This window comes from Ornithodoros turicata, chromosome 8 (genome assembly GCF_037126465.1).
Source record: "Ornithodoros turicata isolate Travis chromosome 8, ASM3712646v1, whole genome shotgun sequence".
Lineage (NCBI taxonomy): Eukaryota > Metazoa > Arthropoda > Arachnida > Ixodida > Argasidae > Ornithodoros > Ornithodoros turicata.
In genome coordinates this window covers 29,030,580-29,050,221 of record NC_088208.1, presented here as the reverse complement: position 1 = coordinate 29,050,221, position 19,642 = coordinate 29,030,580, and the positions used below count along the sequence as shown (strand labels likewise).

Below are 19,642 nucleotides of genomic sequence, written 5' to 3'. Positions count from 1 at the left end.
TTCTAACTTTAGTATTTATTATCTTATCTTAAATACATTGTTAAGTATCCTGTACATGTCTGCCTCTTCGTGCATAAAAGGAATTGTGCCTTCAGGCCAAATGGTATTGAAAATCGCCGCATCCATAACAGCGACATAATCCCAGGACATAGCAACCCAAAATATATTATTACGGTGTCTGCGTTCTCCTGCATACTGGCCCGTCCTCCTAATAGGCCTGAAATTGTCCCGAATTAAGTATGATAGAAGCGATTATCTGCCATCTACGCATGAATACTATAATGACCCCTTTTAGGATTAATGAAGGCATCTGACAGGCAAGGATTTCTGCTGCTAATCTATCGCCAAGATTCCAGGTTAGGGTCACTTAGAGTAGTGACTGGCAGCGCTCGGCAACAGTGCATGTATTAACGCTCGACAGACGAGGTAAAAATGGCGAAGAATGTGCTGAAACGTGGGCACTTAGCGTGATGTGACATATTGGTTTTGCTACAGATGTACCACGCACGGTTGCATGTTTTGTACATGCAACCGTGTTGAACATGGAGTTTTGAAGTCTACCTATGTTCAAGACACTTCAAAAGAGGCTTGTGATCACGTAGACTTCTTTAACCACTATTATCCAATATTGTTTCTTTGGGATATCGAGGCAAACAAAGTATTTTGGGGTATTTGTTTCCTTCGGCTCTTGAACTTTCCATTCCATAAGTTGTCTTTTGTCAACCAGGCTTGTCCTCGAAGTCACGTCCCTCTTTTAACTTTTCTTTTCTTTTCTACTTCATTACCTTCATTAGCATACTGCATGCAGCCATAAGTGCTATGGATTAGCCAGCCTGATGACACTACTGATGGAGCAAACACTTCCATGTTTTATTTTTCCCAATTAAATTCAATTATTTTAGCACTAATTAGCTGGAATTGTAAGCGCACGCTTACGAATAAAAAATGTTACTTCAGAAAATTACCCGTAGTGAACATTGAGCTCTTCTGAGATACCCAGCTGTTATCACCACAAGTCGACATTAAGCCATAGCAGTGTTATCTATGGTACCATCAAGAAGGGAGTCTCCAAAGTGACCGCGGATGCTTACGAAAGGATCAAGAGCTTCTCACCTATATTCCCTTTAGAAGAGAAACAGGGTCAGAATTCCAGCACTCCGCGAGTGCAACTTGGAATGCAGGAATTCCACTATGTGGTGCACTGAGAGAAACGAGATAAGAGAAGAAGCAAGCGAGAGAAATGGGTCCGTCTAGCTTAGCGACTGTTGTTCTTTTGTCTGCGTAGACATCGTGATCAAACACTGCGGTGGTACAATAAGTTTTTCCCGCCGTAGCACAGTCACAGTATGGAGAAGTCATGTTTTTGCATAATGGATTTGGGTGTTCCCTCTGTTTTGTAGATCCTGCGTCATTCGTTCCGCATAATCAATGCGAGCATGACAGAGCCGAGCGTCGCGTTCCACTTAAATCTGTCATGCTCCAGAGAATGATGAAGTCCGTGATGAAGAGTCCATTTTCTCTGGATCGTGATGAAGCGCCGAGTTGGTATTCGAGGCACAGACTGAAGCTTATGCTGCATACTGTGTGAATCAGAGTCTATCGAATGGTGAAATTGTGTGTTCATATAAGTTGATAAATAAATTTAAAAAACATTGACTGTCGTATATGATGCCACGATCTCATTTCGTTTTTGAAGCAAGTAGATGTGTCTGTGTGATTGCTGACATTGACTGCACATAATATCTAGATACACATATACTTTTCATATGCAGTACATATAGTCTTCAGTAGCTACTACATGTAGTACATATAGAGTACATATAGATTTCTACAGAATTGTATAGAATTGTACGTGTATTACATAGTGGTATTAAAGTGACAAAATTAAGAATAAAGAATAGAGCTCTTCAACAATAACGAGCTTTCATGCACGGTCTGCTGTTCATCAGGGCTGCGGGGCTGCAGGAAGTCCTGGAGCCCTGCGTAAAAGCTCGTAATTAAAGTTTGTAGGTGCTTCATGCTTTATTCTCAATTTTGTCATTTCAACATTACCCTCCGGAATATGCCTTCTGTTTACTTCCCGTTTGAACTACATAGTAGTTGTCAAAATAGTGGTGACAGTAGTTATAACAGCGTGACTAGTACACCTGTAGCCCGACTAGGTCAAATTGATGTTTTGCAGTGTTACCCAATTTTCCTATGACAACAAGTGCAAAAAGAACCAAGCGGATAAAATAAACAGCAGCCAAATATCAAAATTTCATACTAAAAGCGCTAACAGTACAGAAAACACAAACAGGACACAAAGTGCTTTGTTTTGCTTCTGTATAGCACGTGATTTGGCTCTCATAGTATGCAAATATAACACAAAGGAACCTAAAGGACAGTTTTGCAGATCTAATTTACAGATCTGGTCATGTACGAAGGCATATCGCTCATTGTGTAACACCGCAGCCAGTGTCTAACCTTCCTGCATTTATTTTTCTTTTTCAGTCGCGGAGAAGGGTTGCATGGTATGTAAGCATATTTGAAGACAGAAGCACCAAGTCGTGGGTATGTCTCGGATATTATGTGGAACAACCACGTGCCACTGCGACGTGCTATTCGAGTGCCGCATTTCCCGCATCTTCTGGCACTTTGTTAGACGTTGCACGCATGTCCTTTGTCCCGTGCAGTGTGATCAAAGGCGCCCAAACAGGCTGAGTGTGCTATTCACTGCGTGTGGCGCTGCAGTGTTGTGGAAGGCCCGTTGCAAGGCTGTCGCTCAACGGCGGCGGAACATCCCCGTTTTTCTGCTGGTTCGTTAACTCCGCATTCTCGTGACGAATAGCTTGCAACAAGAACTCTTTGCACTCGGCGGCGACGAGTTTCTGCAGCGGTGGCGGTTCCACCCTTCGCTTTTGGTGCAAGGGGGCTCCGTGTCTGTCCGAGCTGTCCCTCCGTGAACAGTACCCCTCCCATCACTCATCACCCCCATCACTCGTCTCATGCTCCATCGAACGTAAATAGTGCATATCCCTCTTGTATCAGCGTAGCAATGCATATATCGCCCCTCATAGCCTCATAGCTCATAAATTGTAAATATTGTTTTTAGGCGCTGTCCATGTACCGACCGTTCCACGTCGTATTAAATTTTCCTACAACAACAACAACAACAACTACATGAATGATGATGGGATGAGGTGATTCCCCGCAACAATTGCGGTACCATACCCAGTGCATGTGAGTGTGTGGAACGTGTGACAAATGTTCGGAAAAACGGACAAATAACCTGTTGGGAAATTCAATGCAGTAGAGCACACATTATCCTTATGCCAGACCCTTAATAAGCCTTCCGTAATAATAATTATTATTAGTATTAGTATTTCATTATATGCCTTTTTTTTACGACCTGAATGATTTAATACCTAGACTTGGAATGAAGCTTAAACGCACGGAAAGGAGAATACAAGTCTTACTTCGATAATTCGATTTCTTCACGGCTTGAATGTTTTAATATCCGGACATGCAATGAAGCCCGGGAAAAGAGAGCACAATTTTTACTGGGGGTTTCTATTCGATACTACGGGTTAATGTCCGAAACGATGCATATTGCTATTGAGAGACCCTAATATCGTCTTCTGTGGGTTATAGATAAGGAGAGGAGGATACAGTAGAGAGAGAGAGGGCGATATTTAAAGAAGAGCAACAAAAGGAACCCCATCAGCATAGGCCGCGCGTGTATCCGTTTGCCTTTCTCACGGAGCGTATATAGGAAATGCGCAAGGCCAGTTGCGTACAAAGCCGGTTAATTGGCTCTGTATTTCTCACAGTTTCTTTCCTTCTAATTCTTTCATTTCTTTACCGCTGTCATGTGCGTACTTGATTACTCTCGCAATTGTGTGTTACTCTGGTTCGAGGCTAAAGTTTTCTGAGCACGCTTCGTGTTACTGTCCTCAACGATGCTCGTTCACTGTCAAAGCTACTGGGGACGCCCCTGAGGAATTGCCTTAACGTTCGTGCGCGAAAGTTGAAGATATACCTCAGTTGTGTTCTCAATAGCTTCGGTAGTGCTTCGTGCACGGGTTACTGTGTTCAAACGCTGTTCGTGGGCACTGGCAAAGCTACCACATTCGAAAGTTATGATTATGATTGTAGTTTTTATGGCGCACGAGCAACTCAGGCTCTAGTGCGCCAAAACAGTGATATGTGTAGCAAGGTAAAACTGTAACAGTTCAATTAAAACCAAATTATCTCAGAATTTCAGGTGTAAACCACAGTAAAAGGAAAGTCATACACCTATAAAACATTTAAGTAGCCGATAGCTAAAAAAAAGTTGAAAGTTCTCATGTAGGGCAAAAGTGGTTCATCCCCAAGCAATAGGGCCGGGTGAAAAGGCATTTGATATCGTTACTTACTTTCGAAAGTGTTTAGCACAATGCCGAAAGATGAAGTCAGTTTTTTTCATAGCGGTCGCTGATCACGTAATATCGCTATTTCGGGAACTAAAACGAAAGCAAAACTGCGCCAATGCATCTCATACTAACATCCTAGGTAGCGCCTAGAAAGATACGACGAGTCCGCAAGTGTAACATCAGGGGTCGCATGGAAAAGAACCGCCTCGATATATGTCGTTCATTACGGGCTCTACCCTTGAAGCTGCAGAGGCGTTCCCTCCCCGCAGCTGGACATCGAAGGCCGCCATTGGTATTTGATTAGTACATATCGCCTCCTTTGCTGGACGTGAAGTTATCGTCGAGGGCTTGAGATAAAACGAGATACACATGCCACTTTATATTGCACTGAAGAAGAAACGGTTCGTTATGTATTTTTGTTTAATTTTCTTTCACTATATCTTTCACCACACGTAGTTGCTCTAATTATGTGTATTATAGAGCATACCTTCACAGTTCCGTTTTGTACATCACTGAAACAGAGAGTGCTCAATAAAAATATTCCTTCGTTGTTATACTATCTAGTTTTAAAGTCTCTATACCGAGCTTTAATTAACGAGCCGGTGACGTTTCGTTAAATTCGTTTAGTGAAGGATTTTATTGTAGGAAGGATGCTGCCGGATAGAGTACTATGAAGTACGAGTATATATAAGCATATTTTTATATTGTATTGTTGCATAATTAATGATTGTTTTGAGTCTACGCAGCGAAATATTGCATTGAAATACTCGCTGCGATAATTAAAGACAGGTCTCAGACTTTGGATTTGAAATTCACACTCAGAAATAGAAAACTCTAAGACGACTAAGCATATATGTGGCTGAAATTATGCGGGAAGAGTAAATGTGCAATAAAGAGAAAGCGGGTTATGGAGGCGAGAAATCGAAACCAGAAGTCATCAAAGGAATATAGTTGCTCTGCGGCGATACCGCCAGGTCACAAAGATAACGAGAAAGTGCGCTTATGAGTTATGATCGATAACAAGGAACAGATCCGAAGCATATCCTGCTTCTAAATAGATTTCTTCTTCCTGAAAACATTATATTCGGACTACAAGGACGGGACGTCCACCAGGGGGCGTGTGAGGCTACACAATGTGGCCCAGTCGAAACAGTTTGTTGATATGACGGAACAGTTTTTTTTTTTTTTTCGCGTTCATTGAGTCCAAGCCTATTCCTTTGCTCAAGAAGGAAAATCGCATCTACGCGCATAAGATTCCATACTGATAAGCTGTCAGCTTCCAAATTCAGCCTCTACGAGTGCGCATGCGTGCGAGCAAGGCGCATATATATTGGTGGTGTTGTAAGGACGTTGAGGATAACGTCGCCCACTCTGTCGCTTGCCGCGTGAAGGCCCCAAATTAGAGCGCCGTGCAAGTATTTCCGCGACCGTGCACATGTGACAATTAAGCAGGTACGGACAGCGAGGGCAATGACGCCGGACACGCCTCCGTCATCAACTCGTCGATCATGGCGATCATCTTAAAACCAAAAACAGAAGAAAAAAAAGAAGAAAGGCTGGGTCTTCAGGCATTGTGCTAATCGCGTTTATAAGCGGTAATGTGCGTTGGCGGTAAACGTTCAGTGCACGTGGTCACCGCCAGGTGGTCCCATAAAGCTACTGACGCACCTACACGATGCCTCCTATTCTAAAAACATAATTATAAGACTATCAAAAAAGAAAAAGAAGAAATGTGTCCCCGCGCTGCTCGCTCATCAACATCAGATCGCTACGAATGGAAATGCTGCATTTGAGGCTGCGATCGCGAACGAGATCGCAGTTGTGGCAGCCCTTCACATAGCCAGTGTTGGTGGATGGTGAAAGGCCTCACAAAGTGGGCAACGTCACGATTGACGCCCTGGGTCGACTTCTAAGGGAACTGTGCCGACATTTGTCTGAAAGCATCTGAGGAAAACCCAGGAAAAATCCCAGACAGCACAGCCGGCATCGGGACTCGAACTCGGGTACCTCCCATTCTCGACGTGACATGACCAGCACGCTAACCACTGAGCCACGCGTGCTGGTAGCCAGTGTTGGGGCACACGGACCCATACATTAAAATATATGGTGCTGTTCACACACACACGATATTTTCTGCCTTGACCGTGTGTCCGTCCTGAGGAACTCACGGCAGGTTACGTTTTTGAAGAAGCAGCATGCAGACACACGTATAAGTGTGCAATCCCATGATACACGAATGCACGTTGACACGAATGTGACAGCTGTCGCGTCCGTTTTTCACGGATGCCTAAACGTCACGTGTGAGTGAGCTCTTTAGGGCAGGTTTAGTAGATCGTAAGCATTCGACAAGAACGATACGGTAGTGGAGGCTGTCAAATCGAAGCTAAGCTAGTATATGCGATATGTCAGCCACTACAAAGTAGTATCGCGATTGGCTTACTGTTTTGTCGGAAACTGATGTCGACAGCACATTCCGATCAGCTAAAACTTCGTATTCTTATGGCACATTAATAGGTTGATGACGAATTGTGTCACATTGTCGTACGGCGAAAATCGGTTGGTTTTTCGAGAAATTCAACTAGACACGGAGACCATTAAAGCGCCAATTCAGGAAAATTACTGAAAACTTTTCGGTTTTCCGCTATACGGTGAAGTTGCCCATAACATCCGCAACGGTGTCCGCCCATTTCATCGAACGCCGTCATCGACGCCGTTTTATTGAACGCCATTTCACCGAACGCCTTTTCGTCGAACGCCGTTTCATCGACGCCTGATCAAGGTTAGGTCGGAGAGCCTCTTACGTATTTCACACGTTGGGGAGACTGACGAAGGTTAGGTCAGGAGGGCATTTTACGTATTTCACACGTTGCCGCAAGAAAAAGCGGCGGCCACCGATTCGATGAAACGGCGTTCGATGAAACGTCCATTTTCGACGAAATGGCGTTCGATGGAACGGCGTTGAAAGCGACACGATAAAGTAGGCTGTCAAATCAAAGGAAAGTTAGGTGATGTCACTGACTTCAAAGGAATAATGCGATTGTATAACCATGTTTTAAGAACAGTTACCATGAACAGCTCACGAGGTACGAAAACTTAGTTCTGCCAGCAAGTCCCAACTCCAGATCAAGGCACTTTCTACCAAAATATTGCCAACAGCCTGAATCAACATACATGTACCGTTATTAATGTAACTCTAATTAACTAGAATCGTGCTCAACGTATTGTAAGTTATAACTTATAGGCACCAAACAGGTTCCTCTAACGTGTGGACGTCCTCCCATAATGATTCTTTCAATACTTTGCCCAGTTATCGGGTGAACAATTTTATCATTCAAGCAGAGCGTATATACACAGAGTTTTGTGTTCTCAGCTATTAAAAAAAATCGCAATAGACAGGTCCTTGTAGGTGTCAGGTTTAAATTGATGCAGCCATATAATTCAAGGTTGCATAGCGGGACGTACTGCACCCTATTGAAGACGCGTAGGCCAGCCAATTTAAAGAATAAAAGGCGACCTTCCCGTACAGTGTGCGCACGCTGTCATTGGGATAGTTGTAACACCGGTAACGGTCATCATCCGTAACATCATGTCAGCCTCGCGGTGATGAGGAGGCCGCTTGTCAATCAACTTTCTCAAAATCGTCCCCATTTTGACAGTTATGAGAACATAGCTGATTAATGAAATCATATTCGTAATTGCTTTCAGTAAACCGAGTTTGCGAATTCTCAATTTTGTTTACTCTTCATCTAAGGGACTTGGAATCATTATTACCGTCAGTCTTCAGAAACATGCTATCTTTCACTCTTTGAAAAAATGTGCTGTACTACATTTATTTATGTTTGTTTTTATGTGATGTATTATCTGTAACTCCGTTGTACTACCTGTTAACTAATGTATTTTCATTTGTGCTGTATGTTTCACTATGGTATGTATTTTGTTTCACCGAAAAGCTGTCCAAAATCTGTTCTGCTCAGAATCTGATCTTGCTAGTGACGAGAGGTGCCGGAACTAAATAAAGCACCAGGGTAAAAAAAGAAGAAAGAAAAAAAGGAAAAAGAAAAGAAACCGGGCAGACGAGGGAGACACTGACGCGCGCTGGTCTGTGTCCCTCTCTTCTTTTTCCCGCTTGTGTTTTATTCAGTCATGCACCAACAGGCCCAACTCTCTAGTCATCCCGAAACTAGTTTTAACTATTCCATTCAGTTTTTAAGGCTCATGAACATCTGACGACATGACATGAGTATAATGACATCAACATCACGATCTGGGTTGGGACTCTTTCTGTCCATATGTTTTCGTAACTATAATATTCTGTGGACTACAATAACAAACAATCGTCAAAATGTCAAACGTGAATTAACTTTGGAGCGAAACAAACACCAGTATCCCCAAAATGAACACAATCTTCGCGCGGTCCTATATAATGGCACACCACAATTATCAATCTACTTTTACTATACCAAAATTTGGGATTAGTACTAGTAAAAGTTAAAGGAGGTCCAATATGACGAGAACATTTTCTCTTTCGCGTCGTAGAAAGAACGACGGTCCTACTACGGAGCCACTGAAACGAGCACTGAAATGAATTGGTATGCCAAGTATTTTGCTACCGTTTTCCTCGTGAATAACACCTTTTTTTTTGTCGCTGTTTATGCAATGCGTTTCTGCGGCAGAGTGATTTTGATCTCGTGGCCTGATTTCGGGTGTAACCGTATGGGCTCTTACACCACACAAAATGTAGCTAAATGTAGCGCAACACAGGAAGCGTGTATAATCTGAGTCAGCGTTTTTTGAAGTAGCGGAACGTCACCTGCGGATATTTTCCGAGATAGATTCTTCACATTCAGGCAAACATTACGAAAAAAAAAAAAGAAAGAATTCAATTAAACGTTGCGGATTGCACCTGTTGCCACACTGCGGCATTAAACCGAGAGCTTAAATAATAATAATAAGAAAACAACATTGTAGCGAACCCTAGTGATATCAGTAGTACGTGGACCTAAACGTAATATACCATAACATGCGCACACGTGGATCGACATGGATATACACATTGAATTTAGAATCTTTTACACTCCCAGCTTCTCGGAGAGTTTCGCTCTCACCATGAGAGAGTGATTCCTATTTTATTTCATGCCGGAATGTACATGAGCATAGCATGATATGCTCTTGATATGGAGTCTTTTTTAGCAAGAAGAAAAGTGACGTAAATAAAAAACATATGAGATCAGGTTACATGGAAAATGATCAACATGTAAATGAAAAACAAGACTGGCGACTTCCGTGCATATATATTAGTCTATGCCTTCCGTAGTATGTTGTATAATAATTTGCCTATCACCTGAGGTGATGGGGTTGTGATAAAGAAAATCCTCACCTCATCATTTCATATTTCACATTTTCTCCATATTTTTTATTGTCGACTTATCTACTTATCACATTTCATAATAACTAGTGCGTCCTGAGGTAATCAGCCAAAAATTATGCGGTAAATTTCCTCACTACTCGTCACTACATGTGTTTGTTGTTGCTTGTCGAATTTTTACTCAGTTAATTTTTTTTTTCATACACACTTCAGCGAATAAACACAGACAGACCACTTTGATACATGTGCGTTGAGTTAAAACGAAACTGCAGTAGTCTTCAACGACTTCTACAGACGAGTTTGAGAAGTAACGACATTTACTCGTAAAGTAGGTGAGAACGTCGAAATGCGGAAAACGAGAATAAGGATTATAACGCACCTGCAACATCATCCTCAGCCGAAGACAGTTCACAAACCACGACCGGTAGCGGAGAAGAGAGAAGGGAGCAATCCAAAGTCACTAAACAGAGCAACGCACTCACGGGAGCACTGAGCTGCTTCAAAGACCTCTGCAAACCAACTGAACAGCCCACGCCCTTGCAGTCCGGAGAAGCCCCTTTGGCGACCGGCGAGAGAGCCGTTTTGCTCGCCATCACCGCGACAGCGGTGGACGGCACAAAAACGAGGGCAACACTTTCCCCTCCGCCCGCCCGCAAGACGCCCTGTAGAACCTTAATTTGAAGATCCGTATATGCAGGACTCCCGCTAGTACATCTTCCCTGGTCCTCCTCCAGACTTGGAGCACGAGCCCACAGGAAGGAGACGCTGGGGCACTGGATTAATGTGTCGATAGTTTCGTTTCAGAATGAGGGGGTAGGATTACTGCGCGTGGGAAAAGTGGCGGAGCGACGACCTGATGTGGAAACGGGGGAGTTGGAACAACGTGCAGGGATTTTTTTTTTAAGAGTTTACTCATGAGCAGTTTGCACTGAAAGTTTTAGGCGATTATCGTGAAGCCGTTTAGGCCAAAAAACCGAGTAGCATTCGTTGTCGCATTCAAACGCACACACATAAGCATAGGATATGATGCGCCATTCGCCGCCGCTGTTTGTTGGTTGGCGTTAACAAAAAATAAAATGGAGATTTTGACTTCACTAGTGTGACGCCCGCAACTTCACATCACCTGCACCAGTTACTTTGGGCGAAAACTCCTGTAATGATCATACCAATGAAGAGGAGGGGTGATGGTGATGATGATGAAGAGTGGTTGTGGTGATTCCGACAGAAAGCAAGTACACACACACTGGGATGTCACAGAACGCGCAAACACGCAACACGCAAACAGTCGAACAGCAAAGCCCACAAAACATAGGCTCAAAACCCCTAAAAAGTCGCTGTGGCGGTTCACTGCCCTATTGCTTTTGTGGAAAGGGTGAGAGATGGTTGATTCTGAAAGGTGTCCTGTCAGAGTTTCCCCTGCAGATCGTTGTGGGAAAGGACTCCTCAAAAGAGCACTGCACGGGCTCGGGGTCTGGGCCTATGAATGCTGCCCGTGCAGTGCTCTCCTCCTGGACAATTCGGAAGGCCTGCATGTATGTTGTACAGTGTTCTAACACAGCCCCATTATTTTTACAATGACGATGTTCTTTCAAAGCTGAATGAAGGAGAAGAGCATAAAAGGTAGTCATGGTGAATACAGAACATGTGTTTTATGAGGTGTCAGGGGCAGGAGCCTAACCTAGGAAGGGCACAAAGCATATACTCTTATGTCGTGTGTGCGGTACGCTAGCACTGGTGGTGGCCTTCAGGCCTAGCTCCGTCCTTTAACAGTTTTGGGCACTTGGGCCCCCACTCCATATAGGCGATGTGCTCCGATTGCCCGGATATTCTTTATTCACGATACAGGGGCGGAAAATGTACACCGACTCTGAGCTCTTGGGATCTCGGGTCCTTCCTTCCTTAAGTGACATTTCGTCAGTTTTCTTTTTCAGCAGTCAGTTTGTCACACTCACACACATCTTTCTACACGTATTTCTTACTCTTTTAGCTTCTTTACCTTCCTTTATCGTGCAGTATGTAGCCATAAGTGCAGTGCCTGCATCCACGTTGATGAAGCCCACATTTCCCTGTTTTTCTTCGTTCCAATTTCATGCTAATACGCTACGAAAAAAATCAATGTCTGAAAACTGCGGGTGACCATTACGTTGTGGTGTTTAGTCGCTGGTGTCCAGGGATTATCAACACAACACAATGCAAACATGCTCGATGAAGGCAGATTGATGCGTTGCGTAACAAACATCCCATTGATGCAAATGCACATTAAAGAGATCGACTTAACTCCTACCCATGCTTCATGTAAGACAATTTCCTTTGTTCGCTGGGCTGATGCTAGATCACAAACAATGCGACGCGTGGCACAATCCGCATTATATTGATTGACAAAGGAAGTCGATATAATCGACTTCCTAAAGTACATCACATTACATACAAGTTACGCAGAAGCGTTGTATGGATAGCTCATTTTGTATGGCCTAGCCGATTATACATGTAGTATTAAGGGCGCCATAGGCGAACGAAGGCCACTTTGGTGGTGTCGATCGCCGCCATAGAGACGGGACACCCTTGAAGAGTACTTCCGGGGTTTTACTGCAATCGATCTTTCTGATACGCTTCCGCAGGGACGAAATTCACATCCATTGTTGTATGCATGATGGACCGTGAAATATTGAGGGTCATACATCGAAGACACGTACATTATTTGGATGCACCAATAAAATACATGAGCAAACCTAATGTGTAAACACACGTCGTTAATGGCCGTCTTGTGGTACCGTTCATACGGTCAGGTTCGTACGTAGCGTTTGAGGAGCAATAAAAGAAGAAAATAATGGCTGTGTCTTTGGGGGGGGGGGGGGTATATTTATTAGAACAAAGAAAAAAAAAAGAGAAAACGTGACCCCAACGGTATATCGGGTTGCTATTCCGAGAAAAATAAAAAGAAAAAGAAAAGAAGAATGAAATGAAGGACAAACTAACAAAAGGTGAAAGAAGAATGAGGTAGATTAAAGACAAATAAGATTTCAAAAGAAAAGGTGAGAGTTATGTGTATGACCATAAGGGTGAGAGGTGAGGGTGGGACACTGCCGAATGAGATGACAAGACTAGAGTTCACAGGCTGTGCATGAGACCTGTGTGGCTGAGGAACGTCAAAACTGCCTTGGTCACAGACCGCTGTGTGGGATGTCGGTGGGCCGAGCATTGTGCTAAACGTGTTTAAATGCAGTGGCTTTATGGGACCATATGGGGTTAAGCTTTTGGTCACGTGGTCCCATAAAGCTACAGACATACGTACACTGTGGTTAGCCCTATGCTAAAGCGAGCGAAACAAGCGAAAAGGAACAGATTCAGCTTGTCCGGATACACGCACTGACGCGAAGATTATCTCCCCTGCTTGACAGAGCGCGAAGAGAGCCACTATGCAACAAATTTTGAGCGAATTTTCAAAAGTAATTTTTAGCGAAAATTGAAGTTTCAAGCGAAACCATTGCGACGAGAAGAGAAACATCGAATACTCACATGCGTGTTTATGTAATACTGTATAATCTCTATCGTGTTAATGTACGGTCACTTCGTTTCCTGAACCACTGTGTGTTTTTCTTTTACCATTAAGCTATATTTACCATTAGTCAATATGTGTCACTATTATTTTGTGTACTACTATTTGTGACTACTATTTTTGTGTACGCGTTATGCCCAACGCAAGTGTTTTTAGGGGTATGCGCCCCTGCCAAGTGGCTTTTTGTGCCGCTTCTTTGCCAATCCCCATGTACACGGCACTTTGTCTAACAATAAATAAACTGAAACTGAACTGAAACATCAAACCGAGAGTGAGGGAGACAGATGGAAAGGCCTGTGCACTTGTGAAAGCACTTCAGGCACCATATCACCGAATACATTACGCAGTAAGACATATGAGATACCGAATTTGATCGATGCGAATATTTGAAAACCTCATTTCGCAGAGCAACAACGCCGTTGTTCGTTCAAGCTTACGCTAATGAAAACAACTTCAGCATATATGTCGTTCTCGTTTTCAGTGCCGCCACGAACGAATTCATCAAATATCCGATACGACTGCTATGCAGCCTTGCGCCGAACAAATCTCCCGAAGCAAGCATCTTAACGTAAGCCTGCGATTCGTCTTGTTCCTGTCCAAAGGAAAGTGTGCTCTTTGGTGTCCCCGCGGGTCGCCTGACATGCCAAATCTCCGTTTAAACCGTGCCGTATCCAACGGCGTGTTTCCACTCCCGACTAAACATTATGACAGCCACCTTCACCCCGTCAACTGTCCGTGCAAAATACGGGTAAAGGCAGTGGGACCCGTGTGTTAGGCCAATTAGAAACGCGTGTCTTTCAACACCTAATGATGGCATGCGTCATCTTGAAGCATGTAATTTCCGAGCCTGTCTTCGACGGGTGTGAGCTGAACCAGATTTCGACCTTTTTTTGAAAGCCTGCAATTTCGTTGCACCCCACACGCGGAGTCCGTGTCAAGGCGATACTTGTAAATCTTGCTAATTTCTATGCAATCTGACCGTAAGTGTCTTGTATGCGGTGAGATAATGACTGCGGTAGTCTAAGGTGGCGTTATCACAGAGCTGAGAATGCACACATAAATCATTCGCATTATTATTAAGAGAAACGTAGAACGCCTTAAAGTGCATGGCCTCATGTTCTACTGCAAGTTATGTATTCTCGATAAATTAATTCAGAGGTAACCTTTGATTTCTCGCTGTCTACCAACGCTTCAGGGGTGGAGGGGGGGGGGGAAAGAGCCCTGTCCGCCAAGTGACACCCCTAGAGGCTATTCAGTGGTTTGGATTGTACTGAACTGGAGTGAAAAGAAAACTAATATGCTAATATGGTGAGCCGGCTACGCTTGCAGGCGACTGAGCAACGACCATATGTGGTTGGTGGAGGAGGGGGATATGTTTGATGGTTAAAAAAAAGAAAGAGAAAGGTTAGCCATACTCGAGGCTTGCTATTCCCAAGAAACAAAAAAGAAGAAGAAAAACGGAAACACAGAGAGCTATATACGAATACAGATAATACACAAATACATATATACATATACATGTGCAAATACAAATATACATATACATGTGCAAATACAAATATACATATACATATGCAAATACAAATATACATATACATATGCAAATACAAATATACATATGCATATGCAAATACAAACATACATATACAAATACAGGGAGGTGTCACAGAGTACTCAAGTGGGGCTATTGAGTGACAGGAAAGAAGGTGAGCAAAAATGAAAGGCTCTTGAGCACTACGCGTATGAGTACTTGACTACTAAATTATTTCATACTATTGTACGCCACTGCCGGATGTACTACGCACAATATTCGCGGCAGCCATGATGTCGCAGTACAGAAATGTTTGATTCGCCAACTCAAAGTTACTACGCAGGAGAATCTGCATTGCCCATTCTTTCGACTCTATTACAAACTTAAATCTTCAAACATAGTTAATTTCCAACTGAAAGCACAGTCAAGCCAAGCCAAGCTAAGGCAAGTCAAACTACGCACTTCTTGTGCACAGTAACCGGTTCTGGAAGTGTTAGCAGCACGCATTCGTCAAGCTTTTCGGTTCATACTCTTCGAGGAAGTGGACGTAAAGGCGTGAAGGTAGGTAAAGGAGTGCACGCAGAGCAGTACGTTTCAAATTCTGACAGCAACACCTACTTTATATGGTGGTGGTGGTGATGACGATAGGGATGTTGCATCGCCACAGGCGATACTCCACCTCAGTGCTTGCAGTGATTTGTCGAGAATATAATGACGATCCTCACGGTGAAGAGCGAAGGTTGTTGAGAAAGGTTAGGCATTCGGTTAGGTCTTCGATGATCATTGCAACCAATGGCCATTGAACATGCACGTAATGCCACCCATCGCGTAACGAGTCAACCCGCCAGGGCGCATTGGATCTAATGCCCTTTGAGAAGTTGACAAGTTACACGCTTGATGGCGCTATTTGCATGTTCAATGGGCATTGGTCGCAATGATCATTGAAGGCTACCGGTGTGACAGGGGTGTTAGAGCCACCGTAAACGTAGTCCTGAAAGATATTAGTATACTGGTCCAGCAGTACAATCTATTGGTCTAGCAGAAAAGTTGGCTGGTCCAGGAAAACAGCTTGTTGGTCCATTGCTGTGATCCATAAAGAAAGTGCAGAGGTCCACCAGGAGCACCCACAGTTCGAAAACGACAGGTCTAAGGTCCAAGGTCCAACAGACCAGCAGGACTTCTGCTGGAGCCTATCCCGAATTACGCGCTGCTGTAATTCTTGATAGGGATAGTGCGAACAATGGAGAGCGTTGTGTTCCTGATATTCCAAATCAACGCAGTGGCAGCATCTTGAAGAGTCCACTTGCAGCAAGCGGTAGCGCCATTGAGCATTAAAACCGGTAATTGGATATCCTGATATGTACACAACTCATTCTGAAGCGCTCTATATATTGGTTTCTAACGTATATACGATTGCATGGCTCGCTGAGGCAGCTTTTTCTGCGTGCCACCTTCCAGACGTTCATTCTCATTCTATGGAGTTGAAAAGAGAGTGATAACAGTAGGAGTCTGTTCCTGCTCTGAAATTTCCGGGTGATAGCAAGTTGGAGCAGTGGTGGTCTATTCCGAGGCCTTAATTGAAAGAAGCAGCTGTGGAAGGACGGTATTGTCCTCGCGAGCCTATACGGTTCACTGCAGACGCTTTTTCCGGTCAACCGCCGGGTCTTCGACTCCTAATCACTTTGTGGCCACAGTTGAGACATTGTACTACCGTCACGACCACATAAGGTAGAAGTCAAAGGATGGATAGCGAAAATGTAGATACTTGAACACCCTAACGATGCAAGAACGCACTGCAGGAAACCTTCAAATCAAGAAATAAAGTAATAAAATAAAATAAACGCAAAACATATGAATCAGAGATTGGCCTAAGTTTAAAAAGCTTTTCATGTTTATAGTTTGTTTCTTTTATTGGTTTTCTAAGTTTAAGAACTTATTATTTTTTTTGTGCTCAGTCCATAATTTCTAAATATTCATCGACAGTGGGAAACGTGTCCCCAACAACACCGAATATCCTCTGGATATAGGAATAATGTCCTAACGGATTCGCGCGTCCGATGGATATCTGAGTGATATCCATGGGACGTACGAATCCGTTTGGACATTTTTCGTACATCCAGAGGATATTCGGCGTTGTTGGGGGTGGTACAGGGTGTAAACGGTAAAACTATATAGCCCCCTTAAATATACCGATACCAACAACAACAACAACAATAAATGAAGAAGTGATGATGACATGGGATGTTTCCCCGTGGTAGCCACAGGACCCTACCCCACTTCACAGTGGTTAATGTGAGAGGATGAATTATGGTGAGAGTGAAGCGACGACAGGTCGGAGTTCTGTTTAGAGCTCTTCGAGGAGTCCAGTGGCTTGCATGAAAGCAAAAAGGGAGCGAAGAGCCCGGCACTGATGCGCAGGGGAGCCCATACCAGACGAAGGTGGAGCCAATGGAAAGAGGCATACTCACACGTGCCATCTCTCCATGCGCCTTTTACGAGAATGCGGAGTCATCCCAGAGAAAACTTTAGGGTATATATATATATACATATATATGTATATTTGTTATCGGTAAGGACAAGAAAGAGAAGGAGTAGGAAACGTTGAATGCCCTTTTTAGGTACCCAGAGAGAGAGAGAGAGAGAGAGAGAGTTGAGTCGATGATGATGGTTCTGTCTCACGATATTTATTTATAAGGGTGACTGACATCAACAACATTTTTAATACATAAATCTTGATCTAATCATACGTTATCAACACATCTTTCGAAAACCGTCATCAGATAAATGTAAGTGAAGATAAGAAGGTACATTGGTTCCCTAGAAGAGGGTTGAGCGACATAATCTGTCTGTTGCAGACTTAGTCTGTCCTTTAGAGACTTAAGGTGGCACGTACCTAATCTGTTGTTGCACTGAGTGCACAAGGGCCATTAAATTTTGTCTTCCATTCAATGCTGAAACTTCTCCAACAACACCGAATGTCCTCTGGATGTACGAATAATGTCCTAGATAAGTCGTACGTCCGGTGGATGTCACTCAGATATCCATCGGACGGATATCCATCGGAGACATCGGGAGATGTCCATCGGACGTTAGGACATTATTATTACATCCAGAGGATATTCCGTGTTGTTGAGGATTATACTCCCATGCATGCTGTCTCTGGCACATCGACTCGCAAACATATGCACAAATATGAACACACATGATCCAGCAACTGCTATTCGTTATTCGGACGGCAAACATTTCTCTCGCAATGTATACATTCCGTGAATTTTTAATGATTTTATGACAGTCACGTGGCCATGCTAATAAAGTATCTAATGTGATAGCAAGCGGACGCCACGCCTTAACACGCACAAGGGCAGTCTTAATGAGGTCGTGAGTGATAGGTCGCGCGCGTGGAATTTAATGCGGAACGCCTATTAGCAACGCGAGTGCTTGTATTCCTTGCGCCACTTGAGAAGGTCTCTTCTGGAACTGAACTGAAAACAACACCTGTCCTTATACGGTAAGCATGGCGTAGAACTAAAAAGAACTGAAAAAAAAAAGGGGGGGGGGGAACGAAGAATAAAACAAAAGAGAAATCGGGCTTGAAATAACCATTCACACAAGAGCCAACATGAAACTTTGGTAAGATGCTGCAGGATAGATTTAAAAGGGACAGCTTTAAACAGGGTGTCCCAGAAAACGTGTCATTGAATTATAATAAAAAGACTACGCCACCTAGAATCATGCGGTCAACGGTATTTGTTCTTACTAGGTGTTTGCCAACTCCTGATGTGAATGTCAGGTATCGTAAGTTTAATTATGTAAATATTTGCGAGCTGAACCCGGAAATTTGCCAAGTAAAGGTCACGTTTTTACGCCACCAATACGAAGAGCGTGCCGAATGCACTCAAGTTCATGATAACTGACAATGATATTCGTGAGCTATCCCATTGAAAAAAATAGCCGAACATCATGCTTTTCGTAGCACCGAACGACAACGCTCAACGACTTTTTGAGCGCAATCGCTCTCAGTCCGACGAAAGGAGGTTCCAAACCCAGTCCACAGAGTGATAGCAGAAAAAGTGGCAGTTTCTGAAATTGGGAGAGGGAAAGTGCGATCCCAGCGAGTGACGAACGCGATAAACCATATCTGTGCTATCTCTTTCTGCGTTTCTGGGCTGGGTTTCCAACCTCCTTTCGTCTGACTGACAAAGGATTGCACTGCAAAAATTGTCGCGCGCAAGCTCCGTAGAGCATGATGTTCGGCTATTGTGTTCTGATGGGATAGCCCCTGAATATCCCTGTCAATTATCATTAATTTGAATAAATTAGACAGGCTCTTCACATTGGTGAGGTAAAAAAGTGACCTTTACTTGGCAAATTTCCGACTTTAGTTCGCAAAAATTTACATAATTAAACTTACGTTACACCACCTTCACATCAGGAGGTGGCAAAAACCTAGTAAGAACAAATGCCGTTGACCGCATGATTCTAGGTGGTGTAGTTTTTTCAATTATAATTCAATGACACGTTTTCTGGGACACCCTGTATAGGGCTAACAACTGCGTGGGTCCGTCACATACACTTGCCACTTGCAGTCACCACGTGATTGTCTGACTGTATTTGCGGTATACTATAAGAAAAATAGGAGTAAATGCTGGAGCACTTACAGCTTGTAGTGCCCTAGTTTGGAATTACTCCCCATTTGGGTCCCCTGACACTGAAATTTACTCTCCTGTAGTTCCTAAACTTGGCATAAACTTCCCTGCATTTAGTCCCGAAAGGGACGGTTGTGGCATTGCATTTGG

General features: G+C 43.5%; 1 protein-coding gene across 2 annotated transcripts in view; it reads right to left on the bottom strand.

Moving 5' to 3' along the window:
• The window catches only part of LOC135366885 (cuticle protein 16.8-like), a 33,171-nt gene extending 22,892 nt beyond the window's left edge, over positions 1-10,279 (bottom strand). For both annotated transcript variants that reach the window (XM_064599852.1, XM_064599853.1), the window contains exon 1: positions 10,139-10,279. In XM_064599852.1, coding sequence (XP_064455922.1) covers positions 10,139-10,150 — 12 coding nt within the window. In that variant the 5' untranslated portion in view covers positions 10,151-10,279. The remainder of the gene's footprint in view (positions 1-10,138) is intronic.
• Positions 10,280-19,642: the final 9,363 nt, after the last annotated feature.